General features: G+C 43.9%; 1 protein-coding gene across 4 annotated transcripts in view; it reads right to left on the minus strand.

Annotated features, from left to right (window-relative positions):
- Nucleotides 1-14,892, minus strand: part of Arhgef28 (Rho guanine nucleotide exchange factor 28) — a 291,631-nt gene that overhangs the window by 168,444 nt on the left and 108,295 nt on the right. For all 4 annotated transcript variants that reach the window (XM_087896810.1, XM_087896812.1, XM_087896811.1 and 1 more), the window contains one exon: nt 13,349-13,642. In XM_087896810.1, coding sequence (XP_087752936.1) covers nt 13,349-13,642 — 294 coding nt within the window. The remainder of the gene's footprint in view (nt 1-13,348; nt 13,643-14,892) is intronic.

Here is a 14,892-nt window from a genome sequence, read left to right on the forward strand (position 1 = left end):
AGTATGTCACTGGGACAGGCTTTCAAAGACTCGTGCCATTCTGAGTTAGCTCTCCCTGCCTCCTACTTGTGGATCAAGATGTGAGCTGTCAGCTGTTCCTGCCACTGTGCCTTTGCTTTGCCGTCATGGAAAGTAACCTTCTGTAACTGCAAACTTAGTTCAACACTTTCTTGTCTAAGTTTCCTTGGCCATGCTGTTGTCACAGCAAAAGAAAGAAGGGAGGGAAGGAGGGAAGGAGGGAAAAGAAAACAGCCAGAAAATAGGGTAATGATGGTAAAAACAAATGACAAAGCCAGTGGGATGACACGGTGAAAAAGGCTGATGGCCTGAGTTTGATCTTCAGGACCAACATGGTAAAAGGAGAGAATCTACTCTTGCAAGTTGTCGTCTGAGCTCCATATAAACACTATGGCGTGTTTACATTATTTACAGAGTAAATAAATAAATATAATTTTAAAAAATTGATTATGACACTAAACATGCCTACAAACACACACACACACACACAAATGTGCAGGAAGAGGGGTTTCTGAAAATAGCTGATACTGGGCAGTAGTGGCACATGCCTTTAGTCCCAGCACTGGGGAAGCAGAGACAGGTAGATCTCTGTGAGTTTGAGGTCACCCTGGAATGAGTTCCAGGGTAGTCAGGGCTACACAGAGAAACCAAATTGGGGAAGGGAGTGAGAGAGGAAGAGAGAGAGAGAAAATAAAACTGCTGAACACACAAGACCCTCCCCCAAACAATTACATCAGGGTATCTGAAGGGAGGTGAACACCCACATTTCCTAGCAATTCTAGCACAAAACCAGAGTTGGAGCCTTTTGAAGTCAGTAAGTGTTTAGCAAAATACACCCCTAAGGCCTGCCTTCTAGAACGTTGTTTTCCCAATCTGCTCTGAAGAGCTGTTATCCATTAAAAAGACTTACCAAAGGACAAAAATGAGCAATTTTTTGTGCATTTAACAAGTTCTTTTCCACCCAAAGGGCTAACTGCTGAGCCAGGAAATGGGCTCAAACTCTTAGCAAAATGTTAAAACTAACAACCAGGATGAAATCTGGAGCAAAGGACACCTTGAAAACACAAGTAAATTTGGAAGCTGAACTTCAGAAAGTGCAATAACTCCTCTGGGAAGCCATAGCGATGTATTCAGCATAGTAAGGTTTTGAAGACCAATGGTCTTCCGTCCACATAAATCCAATTCATTAAAACAAATTCTACTCTGATTTCCAAAGCTGCACAGTCATACAGGTCTCAATTTGTGCTCCCAAGTCTTTCAGCAAACAAATAATAAATAATTGCATTTCTATGCGCCAAACCCAAGCATAGATGGACATAGTCCCTCCCTGTGAACAGTAAACAGCCATTTGAGTTCAGAATAAAATAAAAGGCTGACCTATAGAATTGTTGCCCCGTGAACTAAAATTGTAAGGCTTAGACACAAAGAGTGTATGAGGAAATAAGGAAACCACTCAGCCAACAAGAAAAGGTATCTGCATGTCCAACCTCTAAGGCGCCATGACACAGAAGTTTTCAGATGTTTATAAAATGCCAAATATGAAGAGCAAAATGTAAGGAAACAAGAGAAAAATATTAACCAAAATTTACATGGAGAGTAAAAGAGAAAATTTGTCATGGACAGCACACACACATACACACACACGATGGGAGGGGGTTTCTGAGATGCTTGCCAGGCTGTCAGTACCAGGTAATAAGAACCCAGATACATCTTATATAAAGAGATGAAAGAAAGGGCTCGAGACCTGGAGTTGAGCACCTATAGAACTCCAAATTTGGGTATATGCCTGGTCTGTTAAAGGGAAAATAATATTGAGCCAGCTTACTACCTCAGAGTGTAAGAAATAGCATACAGGTCAGGATTCCCAAGAACTATACATGATTTTTTTAATACAAGGTATCCAGCGTACCGTCACTAAATAGATATGTGGCGTGTTTGGAAGCAGTTTTCTCTGGCTGTCATTTAAAAACATAATTGATGGGAACGAGTCTCCGGTTTAGGATGCACTGTAATTGCATCAGTGCAGCACTCCAGATGAGCCATTAAGACAGATTGCCTGTAATCCCCTGCCTGGGGCCGCAGGCGGTCATTAGGTGTCATAAGCACCAATTACTCCAGACCTTCTTTCCAGGCTGTACAATCCATTTTTCTCTTACTGGTTAATGTTTCTTCAGCTTCTGTGCACCCCTCACACCACAGGTGAGTGAAATTCTCAGACCCTTGCCCTGATGACTGCAGGTGAGTGAATTCTCAGACCCTTGCCTTGATGACCTCAGGTGAGTGGAATTCTCAGACCCTTGCCTTGATGACCTCAGGTGGATGGAATTCTCAGACATGTGCCTTGGTGACCGCAGGTGAGTGAAATTCTCAGATGCATGCCTTGGTGACCACAGGTGAGTGGAATTCTCAGACACATGCCTTGATGTCCTTTCAGGACCCCTGTTCTTTTCAGAAGTCAAATGAAAACTCAACGCAGTTTTCACTGTTCTACTGCCAAGCAGGAAAAGTGTGGATTTCTCTTGCAACTTGGCACCTAACATGGGACTTGAACCCACCACCCTGAAATTAAGAGTCTCATGCTCTAAGGACTGAGGGTTGTGGGAATTTATTCAGCCAAGAGCAACTGGACTTTTGAAGTCTGCAGCAGTTTTCTGGATTTCAGAACAACCAGGAAATTAGCCAATGATCTACAACTGGGAAGGCTCTACTCATTGCCCTGGTACCAGACACCTGAGTCAGGACCCTGTTCCTAGGCTAAGAAATGTCAAACTTTTGAGGTGTAAACTGTAGTATCATTGAGAGATTTTTATCCATCTCATTCAGTGTCAGAAACACAATCAGCAAGGATTATTCCAGTAAGGGGAGAGAAAGAAAGGAAGTAGAATTGACCAAGCAGGAAGTCAAAGACTTGGCGGGAGGCTAGGGAGGTTGGAAAGAAGTTTCAACAGAAATGTAGACATCACACCCTCTTCCTTCCAAGGCTTCAGGACATTGGAGGGGGAGAGGAGCAGAAAGATTTTAAGAGCCAGAGATGTCACTGGTGCGGGAGAATTGTCTGTATTCTGTCAATCATATTTTAAATAAATGCTGATTGGCCAGGCAGGAAGTATAGGTAGGTCAACCACACAAGAAGTAGAGGCGGGGTGATGAGAACAGAAAAATTCTAGGAAGGAGGAAGCCCATTCCTCCCACTCCTGCCCAGTCTCAGAAGAAGCAAGATGTGATCTGCCCCTCTGAGAAAGGTACCGAGCCATGTGGCTAACATAGATAAGAATAATGGGTTAATATAAGCTATAAGAGCTAATAAGAAGCCTAAGCTAATGGTCCAATCAGTTTATAATCTTATGGAGTCCTCTGTGTGATTTTCTTTGGGGCTTGCTGGTTGTGGGGTACTGGGCAGGACAGATACCCCAACAAGCCAGCCCTCATGTTATACACCGGAATTCCAGTTGCCATGCTCCCCACCATGATAATGGACTGAGCATCTGAAACCACAATTAGATATTTCCTTTATAAGAGTTGCCATGGTTTTGGTGTCTCTTCACAGCAATAGAACCGTAACTAAGACACTGAGGAACTATTGGCAACAGGTAGCTGCTGAGAGACAGGCTTATTTTTAAGGGTATGACCCTGCCCCCTCCCCCAACCTTCCCCATTAGATCAACCATATTCCAAGAGATGACCACACAGCAGGGAGTATTTGGATAGCACAAATTGGATTTGGTGGGTTAAAAAATAAATAGAGGACATGAAGTATAGGGTAGGATGGATAAGGAGGTGAGAGATGAAGGGGTAGGGGAGTGGTGAATATAATCCAAAGACATCGTATGAAATTTTCAAAGAATTTCTAAAAGTTTTGTTTAAAAAAATAAAAAATAAATCTGTAAGAAAGAAATGGAAATTTGCCAGAACTCATTAAAATGTGTATAAATGGCCAAGTCTTATAAAATGTAAAATATATCTCAACAGTTTTCATTTTATTTAAAAAAAAAACACAGTCATGTTAATTTCATGCTTATGAGGTCTCTGTGGTCTTGACGCTAATAGGTCTGACACATTCCCAACTGTTCGAGTTCACTCAGAAAACAAGGAAAGAATGAAGAACTGAGACCCCTTTTCTTCCTCCAAAACTTTAGCTAGTTCTAGTCATTGCCCCTCCCAGAGTGCAAATGCTTGAAGTAGCCTCAGCTGCAGTGTATGTGAGAAGGAAAATGTGTTAAAGCCAACAATAAGAAGATAATGAAGGTTAATATTTTGAAGAGAAACAGATTTATAAAAAACAATGAAAACTCCATTATAAAAGAATCAGGGATGGCTTTATTTAATACTGCTTATGCTTGTATCGACTACTATAAATTACAGATGGTAAAAATGAGAATTACAGAGGGAAAAATCTGAAAAACAATAAAAAGCCAAAAAAAAAAAAACCCAAAACAGATGTTTTAAAAGAGGATGCAAAAAGGTCGACCCGGTAGAAAGCCAACAAATTCAAGGTGAGAGGAGGACATAAGCAGACAGAAAAGGAGTGCAGCAACTCCAAGGACCCAGGCTGATGCCAGTCTCAGGCTTTCATAGCACACACACACACACACACACACACACACACACACACACACACACACACATAAATACACACACAGTACGCACACATACATGTGCACACATATGAACACACACATGCACATACGTGCACTCATGTGCACGCATGCACACACACACATGAACACACAAACACACACATTCTTGGAACAAATCAAAATAACTGTATTTACAGGAGTGGGCCAGGACACAGATATGTAGAAATTCAGGGTGAGATTACAAAAGACTGAATTTTCTTTTTCTTTTTTTAATTTTTAAAAAATTTGTTTTATTCTATGTATAGGAATGTTTTGGCCTGTATGTATGTCTGCACAGCACTGTATGTTCCTGGTAACCATTAAGGCCAGAAGAGAATGCTGGATCCCCTTGGACTGGAGTTGCAGCATTTGCAAGCTGCCGTGTGGCTGATGGGAATCAAGTCTGGTCCTCTGGAAGAGCAGCAAGTGCTCTAAACCACTGAGTCATCTCTCCGAACCTCTCTTTATACAGATTGGTATTAATCCGTGCCCATACCAAGGCTCCTGTCTGAGTCAACACAAGGCTTTGTAAAAGTCACTGTGGCCAAGCAAAGGGGACTTGGTCGGAGCACACAGCTGGCCATTTCCCCACTGCCCAGTTCTGCTCCGCCCACCTCCCAATCTCTCCTACTCACCTTCTCTAACTACTGCACTTTTAACCATCAAAGACTGGTAGTTTTAAAATTCATGTGTCATTTAAAAAAAAAACAGCACAAGAACAGGTGCCATCATCCAAATCCTATTAAGAATGTAAGACAATCGAAACTTTCCACCTTTTCTTTTCCACTTAAAAAATAACCATAAAATGGTTCCTTGGTTGCTGTCAGTTTCAAGTTCAACTCTAGTCCCACATGTGCAATCACACGCGGCATGAGCATCCTGTGTGTTTGGGCGAGTCCAAGAGCAGCGGGGGTGGAGCTGGGCCTGGCTAGCAGAGAAGAACTTCAAAGCCTCCCAGGGCTTGGGGTCCTGTGGGAAACACACCGGGGTAGGACGTTCAAAAGTAAAAGCTTCTTTTTCCTGAAAATTGTAATTGGGAGAGACAGTGACCCAAATACACCCTTATGTTCTGTTTCCCGGATGGGAGAATACCAATAGGATTCTCTACTCCAAGTCTAAGGTTTACTGTTGCCAGACAGAAGCAAAGTTTCTAAAATACCTAATTATTTTACGTGTATGAGCATCGACCTGCATGATATATGTGCACCATGTGTGTGCCTGCCACCTGGAGAGGTCAGAAGAGAGTATCAGATATCCTGGAATTTTATGTTTGTTTTTCAAGACAGGGTTTCTCTGTGTAACAACCCTGACTGTCCTGGAATTAGCTCTTGTAGACCAGGCTGGCCTCAAACTCACAGAGATCCGCCTGTCTCTGCCTCCTCAGTCCTGGGATTAAGAGCATGCATCACCACAGCCCAGCTATCCTGGAATTTTATGCATGAGTTTTAGCCACCATGCGGGCTCAGAATCAAACCCAGGTCTTTTACAAGAGCAGCCAATGCTCTTAACCATGAGTCATCACCCCCATCAGGAAGCTCCTGTGTACAGAAGAGTTGATGATGCTTCTTCTTCTTGAAGGCACAGTTTATAAAAAAGAGGATGTACCTAATAAGAGGCCTCACTTACGCTGCAAAACAAACCCAAACTATCTGATGGGGACAATCATTCTTTCCCTGAAAGAGTTCAAGTCTACACTGTATTCTCACGGCCAGGAACTCTATTCCTTGAAAACCTAAAAAAGGCTTGGAAAACAATGAAAACATTCTTAAATTAAGGATGAAAATCTTCCTAAAGGGTACCTACACACAAACCTAAGCACTGAAAAATAATTGTATCAATTTGACACGGAAATTTACCATTGGCACAATTCTAAAGAACACTGTCCCCTATCATTAGTATTCACCCCGAGGGTTACCCTAGCAACCAAAGGGATAGAATACCAGTTTCATGTGTCAGAAAGAAGGCGTGGCGATGATCGCCCCATAGAAAATACCAGAAGTGACAAAAAGCGATGAAGCACTACTGAATACATACACAATTACTTCCTAAAACAAACAAACAAACAAACAAAAATCTCTCCAAAAAAAAAAAAAAGAAAAAGGCACAACCACCAGGATCAGGTGTGTCCCACAACGCACTAAATGAAAAACTCAGAAAGTAAATAAGCATAGGAATTTGTATGTTGCACTATTTGCACTAAATCTTTCTTGCATGGGCTTCCTGCCCACTGGTATTTCAGCTCGTGCCCTCTGAAACCAGTCGGCCAGGGCAAAGTTTTGAGTAGAATGACAAAACAGACAGCCCCCATGGTCTGCAGGCCAGCACGCAAGCCTCACAATCCAGCACATCCTCCACACTCACCCACACCTGGACCACAGTGAAGTCAGCCCAGGGAAAAGCACCTGCACCCGAGCCTTGCAGGTTACAGGTCTCTTTCCCATACAAATAGAGAACTAATTTGCTCTGCAAACACTGCTCGCCCACATATCCCTTTTCCCCTGCCGCCTAAAAGAAAGGTGATGGGTCAGTGGGCCATGGAGCAAGATGGCCTTGTGTGAACACTGACAGCCAAGACAGCTTCACAGCTACTGAAGTCCCGTGGGCTCTGCATGTCCTCTCATTAGCTGCACTGCACGGAGAGCCAAACAGTCTTCAGAGGATGGTAATACACGGAGACCCTACTTAGCAGAGCACAGCCATGCTCACTGCCCATCTCCACTGTGATAGCGCCGCGTTACTTTCCCTGTACTGTACGTTACATGTGTGCCTCATGACAACGGTCACTGTTTTTCCCTTAAGTTCCTGTTCATCATGCTGCAACCGTGTTTTTATACAAACAAGACACTGCTCAGACTCGCCCTCAAGAACATGCATTTTGCAACTGGGAAATCTTAACGTTTAAATCTAGAATGGCGCCAGTTACGGAACAGATTCTTTTTTTTTTTTTTTCAGTTTTTCGAGACAGGATTGCAGAACAGATTCTTTACCCAATCTATGCAATAAAGAATTGAGAGTTGAGAGACACTGTCTTCTAACCTGTCCCCACTGGGTCCCATCAGGACCACCAACCAGCCCTCGTCGATGCTTGATCCCCACACAGCAAATACACACAACCTCCTAGATACATGGGCTAAGTTTAAACCCAAGACCATCCCAAAGCAACGATGAAAGGACCAATTGGCTTATCTTCCTAATTCTTTCTGTGGGTAGAATAACTTATAAAAGCACGAAGCAAGGTGACCTCTTTAAACTTCATAAAGATCAAACCTTGTTTTGTCATTTCCCCTGCAAATCTAACATCATGTGGAATGTTTTGTGGGTGTTAACAGAACCCACATACACAATCAGGGATAGAAGAACATCTGTCTAGAAGACCCTAAAGTGAGTGGTCCGTGTCCACCTACAGACCTACAAAGGGTTCCAAAGTTCACTTTTCACAATAATAGTTTACCCTTACATGCTGGATACTTTTATGTCAATTTGACACAAGCTAGAGTTATCTGAAAGGAAGGAATGGAACTGAGGAAAAAACTGCTTCCATAAGATCTGGCTGTAGGACATTTTCTTAATTAGTGATCAATGGGGGAGAGCCCAGCCCTTGGTGGGTGGTGCCATTCCTAGGCTGGTAATCCTGGGATCTATAAAGAAGCAAGCTGAGCCGCCTGGCAGTGGTGGCACACGTCTTTTAACCCAGCACTCAGGAGGCAGAGGCAGGCAGATCTCTGTGAGTTCGAAGCCAGCCTGGTCTACAAGAGCTAGTTCCAGGACAACAGGTTCCAAAGCTACAAAGAAACCCTGTCTCAAAACACAAAACAAAAACAAACAAAAAAGCCATGTAAACAAGCCAGTAAGCAGCTCCCCTCCAAGGCCTCTGCATCAGATCCTGCCTCCAGGTTCCTGTCCTCTTTGAGTTTCTGTCCTGACCTCTTTCAATGATAGACTACAATGTGGAAGTGAAAGCCAAATAAACTTTTTCTTCCCCAACTTTCTTTTGGTCACAGTGTTTCATCACAGTCATAGGAACCCTAACTAGGACACCTTACAAAACAAAACCTTCAATCTGCCAATTGGATGCATATTAATGTATGTGTATTAATATATGTGAAAAATACTATATGTGACCTTTTAAAAGAAGGGGTCTTCACACACACACACACACACACACACACACACACACACACTTTAGTTAGAAGGCATTCACAGGACAAGCTGTATCTCTCAGTAGGCTGTCATAGAGTTAACTGTGTTCACAAGGCCAATGCCATTAGACCTGAGAGGGCCACATGGCAGCCTCCCCCTGGTAAAGACTAACTTACCAGCCATCCCTGCCAGGCTTCTGGAAACACAAATGCAAGGAAGCCATTTGGCTGAGCAGGAAGGGAGGCTTCAACTCAGATGTCATCTGAGTGCCAATCAGTAAGACATTAGAAAATTTATCCCAGTTAACTTAATTGTCTACTAATCTCCACAAAAACATTGCTGTCAAAACACAAACAGGCAAGAAACCCAAAACAAAGCAGATAAACTGGCCTCTTCTTGGGTAATCCTATTACTCCGCTCCGCGTCTCACTGCGAACAAGGAGTTGGGGGGGGGGGGGGTTGCAAAAGCTTCTATCATAAAAGCTGTTTCACAGAAGAAATGGGTTTAATTTTATGAAACAGAAATGCAGTTTAATGGAAGGCCTGAAATGAAATAAAACCCAGGACACTTCCTTCCCTTGCATGGATAACAAAGTTGTATTATGACTGCTGGTGTGCACGATGCGGGCCAGGAGGAGACCCTGCTTTTCTAAGGGGCACGGTGTCCACTCAGAGTCTCTCCTTGACGCCATCAAAGGAAAAAGGGACGATTTCACCACAGAATATGAAGGAACGCAGTAACGTTTCACGGTAGGCCTTGAATCAGGCTCTTTCTACAAAAGCTATTATCTAAGTTAACTAATGCTCCTCTGGTAAAATAACGTTCATACCTAAAGAAATCATGAAAAATGGGTAAAAATTTTAAAGGACAAATAGGGAAATTTTTCAGTGTTACTGACGGGCACTAAGAGAGACAACTGCTGAATGGTCTGTAGGCCCTTTAAAAATCCCAACCAGAGCAAACCACGTAACCATTCGACTACTGGGTATGGAAAGGAAATGAAATAAAAGGAAACAGCTAGAGAAGCATCTATTCCTCAGGGCTGCCCCAGCCATGATAGTCAAAAAACATGCAACAAGTGATGAGTACAGAAAGGAAACACGGTCATATACGATTCATCCAAATAAAATAAAATAAAATAAAACCCAGTCATCTATGGTAGCGGGGCTGGAGCTGGAGATCACTGTGTTACAGTGAACAAGCCAGACACAGACAAGCCAGTACCCCATGATCCCAGCCACAGACAAGCCAGTACCCCATGATCCCAGCCACAGACAAGCCAGTACCCCATGATCCCAGCCACAGACAAGCCAGTACCCCATGATCCCAGCCACAGACAAGCCAGTACCCCATGATCCCAGCCACAGACAAGCCAGTACCCCATGATCCCAGACACAGACAAGCCAGTACCCCATGATCCCAGACACAGACAAGCCAGTACCCCATGATCGCAGACACAGACAAGCCAGTACCACATGATCCCAGACACAGACAAGCCAGTAACACATGATCCCAGACACATGTGGCCTCTCAGAAAGTATTGTCACAGAAACAGAATCAAACGGTCACCAGAGGCCAGGGTGGGGAGGTGGCCTGCTCATCAGAAGGTGTGACGTGACAGACCAGAGCAAAGGGTTCTCGGTAACAGCAACTGTACATGTCAAAGGACTGCAAGAGAGGATTCTGAAAAGTTTTAGACACGAAGAAATGATGCATACTTGAGAGGAAGACTATTAAACCAGATTTAAACATTACACAGTGGACACACCTATCAAGATAGTATACAGTACTCAGTAACAGGGGCAGTTTTATGTTCCTTCAGTTAAAATAAGTAAATTTCAAACACAATTACTAGGAAGGAAACTGGATTCTGCTTATGACTGGTGTCCCCCCAGGAATACAATACAAATTTTCACAGGCCCAACCCTCAGCCTAATCCTTACGTCATCATTATAGTGGTAAAGGTCAAGAGACCAGGAAGGGGAGTACGAGAGGAGAAAACAACCCAAGTGGGGGCTGGGAAGGAAGACAAGAAGAAAGAGAGCCATAGAACATACGTGACATAGGAACAGTGGTCACAGGGGGTGAAGGAGACCAACTGAGGACAGAGGGCTCGAAGAGGCTAGTGGGGTGAAAGAATAAATAAGAAAAAGAACTGCAAAAACTCCATAATGAAACACATTTACTGTTCGTACCAGTTTTGAAACTAATAATAAATAAATGAAATATGATTCATCTGTGAAAACCAAATTAAATACAAAGTGATTTGCACCGGTCCCGCAGCCAGGGGTCCCGAGGTTCCCAAGGTAAGTAGATAACCAGACTTGAAGGTACTCCTGTTAACAACTCTGACATTAGGAACTATTTTTCCATATGGTACAATATCTCACTGTCAAAAGGCAAGGAACTGCCTCCCTTTTCTCTTATCCAAGAATGGATCTCTAGACAGCCTTGGAAACAGCGGCAGGACAATATTCGGCAACTACAGCTCTCTGGATTTATGTTCTATGTATATCTGTCAGAAATAAACACCCAACACAGGAAATCATACATGTACCACTGCAAGTCCACTGGGAAATCATACACATTTATACACTATTATAAATTCACGGATGTTAGAAAATCTTAAATTCTGAATTTTGACATGGAAAACTAAAAGCACCATGTATGCAATATAAATTGTTCTTTGGGGATCCACGGCTTAAGTGTGTTCATATGCAGGCCAATGCTGGGTGAGACTCATGGATTCCTCTTATCCAAGGTCTTAGAAAAAAAAAAAAATCAGAAACATCCAGAAGTGCCCTGGGAAGGTTTATAATAACTCTGATTGAATGGAGAAATGAGTATCTTCTCTGGTTGTAGACAACGGCCTCAGTACCCTGTAAAGTACCGTTACTTACAGTGGAACACTCAATCACACCCATGATCAAATTTAAGCCAACCTGTACGTCACACCCAGAATTGATTAGGGATCAAACTCTTTGAAGTCACACAGTCCAGCCACAAAGCTAAAGCTGTGAGAGGAAAACAGCGCATTGGCAACATATGTAGTGTGCAGAAAACAGTATCTCTGGATCGTCAACAACATTGTGTCATTTGTAATTACCTTAGCAAACAGCTAAGTGAGATGGTGAGACGGCTCAGTGGTGAAAGCGTTTGTGTCAGCCCTGGGTTTGATCTGTGGGATCCACATAGTGAGAGCAGAGAGATGATTCTCAAAAGTTGCCCTCTGACCTCCACATGTGCACTGGGGCACAAAGTCCCCCCAATCTAAATAAGTATTATATATATAACAATAAATGAAATAAATAATAAATGAAAGCAATTTAAAAAAAAAAGGAACGTCTACTGAACAGCTTGCCTTCATACCCGAGTAGGCTTATATATGACTTCTATAGCTCTACAAAAATCCTGGCACTAGAGAGCAAGAATCCACCCACCCTTAGTAACTCTAAAAGTTAGTGCAAATGTAATACAATGAAATTACACATATCTGAGGACATGGAAATAATAATCACTGTGGTTTGGTCCACATGCATTGCTTACATGTTACAATGATCACAACATACCCGATAAATATATACAAATGTATGTCAACTTAAAAACACTTTGAGACAGGATCTCTGGACCTCCCCCAGCTGACCTGGAACTCACGACAGAGAGGCCAGGCTGGCTCCAGACTGGCAGTAATGTGAATCCACCCCCTCAATTAAAAAAAAATCCATAAATGCATTGGGGAACACTGACTTTGTATGCATGTGCTAGGGCTCCCGTGTGCAGGTGCACGTGGGTGTACGTGAGTTTGTGTGTGTGCAGTGGTGTGAATGCAGATATACATCTGTGTGTTGTGTGTGCATGGAGAGGCCAGAGTGTTGTTTCTCACAAGTTACCCGTGTTGATTTTTTTTAAGGCATTGTCTCCAGACGGAGCTAGATCTCATCAATTTAGCTACACTGGCTGGCCAGGGAGCCCCAGAGATTGTCCTGACTCCATCTTACCAGTGTGGAGTTGCAAATGCCACTTTTTTGGTTTTTTTTATGTGAATGCTGGAGATCAAACTTCAAGCTTGCTCAGCAAGCCCTTCCCACTGAGCCACCTCATCTCCCAGCCCTGGTCTTCCTTTGTTCAAGATGTCAGCTCATCCATTACCTTTCTTTCAGGCTGCATCTCTCCTGAGCAGTTCACAGAGCTTTTTGTCCTTCGTTCCTGTTTGGATGATGGCAACAACGTTTCCTTCTCATGGTAAGAAACTGGCCAAAGGAATTAGACCCACAGTCCTAAGACACAGGCTCAGCAGCCAGCCCTAAAGAAACACCACCACTACCACCACCTGCTGCAAAGCCCTTGCATGGTGCCTCCTCAGACCTCCTGGGGCCCCACAGCAGCAGCCAGCTGAGAGATGAATGGATGAACACTTCAGAGAACCAAGCCACATCAGGGCTAAAGATTCAGCTAAAAGGCAGGAAGAAAACTCTATCCATAAAAAAATGAAGATAAGCTATAAGGCACACCCTAGACTTGAAATACAAAGAACACACACACCACACACCTGAGTTTTCTGACACGGACCTACCTTCAAGAGAGAAATTTCCCAGGACGGTCCAGCCCAAAGGCAGCTCCAGTTGGCTCAGAGCCAGCACCAGCTCCTCATCCAAGGCAGGCAGTGCTTCCGTTGTCAGGGCAAACGGGGTCAGCAGCATCTGGTGACTACAGGCCGTGAGCCGGTCAGCCTGCGTGACCAGTAGACGAGCCAGTCTACAGGCCATGTTGTCCACGTAGGTCACTGACCCGGAGCCCATGGTCACTGGGGAGTACCCTTCCGAGCAGAGGCACACAGACACCATCACCGTCTCCTGAAGCCAATGGCCTAGATGGTAGAATAACAAACCGTTCAGCCCATGTCTGAAGGAGTCACACAGCAGCCCTGAGTAGGCAGCACTCTCCGGGTGACAAGAAGAAAGTAGGGTGACATCTCTAAATGCCACCATCCTGGGGTCCACTCATGAGCTGAGATCATCTTTTTTTTTTTTTCGGTGACTCTGGGGTTTTAATTGATCCTCTAGGAGCTCTGAGGACTTCAGAGTCCCTTCCCACAACCACAGCCCTTTCCCACACTTGACCTTTCCCTCCTGCCTAACCCCTAGGTTCCAGTCTGCCAGATGAGGGCTCCTCCCTCTTTCTGTCCTGCTATAAACAGTACCACACATCCTTAGTCATTTATTGAGACAATGGGTGTTTTAAACAGTATCAGAAATTTATTGAAGTACACCCTAGATCCATGGAGCTGCTCTGGGTGTGGGAGGAAGACTACTGACCAGAATCTGTGTAGACAAACACAGTCAACAAAAAACAGGCCTTCTCCAAGGCCCCCTCCAGAAATGGCTCCTGTGTCTTGTGGATGTTCTCACTACTTCTATTGTGGCTGGTCACCCTGTCACCTGCCCTCCCTGCATTCCTCTCCTTTGTCTTCCTTTCCCATTCTGCTAAGGTTGGTAAGTTTCTGTTCAGCAACGTGTTTTTGTCTTTGGTAGAATTTCCAAGTGGGACCACATCATGGCTGGACTGGGAAGAGTCACTGAGCTCCTCCTGAGCACAGGGCCCTTGTACTCACAGGCAAATGCTCACAGGCCTGCATCCTCCTACCCTGTCTGACCCTCCAAGCTTTCCCACAAAAGCCACACTGCCAGAATTCCAAAGACCAAGCGCATCAGGCTTACTAGATGGGATCCATTACCATCCTTACAATGACTCTCAAAGCAGGGACCCAAAGGATGCCACCCCACCAGACTGTACCTATTTGTATAGACTTTAAACGTATTTCCCATCACTCGATAGGTTACCCTGGTGAAGTTAACCATTTCCCAACACTCAAAGGCTACCTCGGTAAGTCTATACTCAGGGAAGTCTACACTCAAAGGCTACCTCGGTAAGTCTATACTCAGGGAAGTCTACGGTTACTCATCCATCCCTGAAGCCTGACAGAATGAAGACAAGGGCCCTCACTTTAAGCAGGCCATAAAAGAAGAAGAGAGGGTTGCTTTCATACATGGGAGGGCAATGAGCTTTGTCTCTCTATGTAAACAAGAAAGAGAAAACAGTTTCCTACCAGAATGGGCA

Source organism: Myodes glareolus, chromosome 15 (genome assembly GCF_982192425.1).
Source record: "Myodes glareolus chromosome 15, mMyoGla1.1, whole genome shotgun sequence".
In the NCBI taxonomy this organism is placed as follows: Eukaryota; Metazoa; Chordata; class Mammalia; order Rodentia; family Cricetidae; genus Myodes; species Myodes glareolus.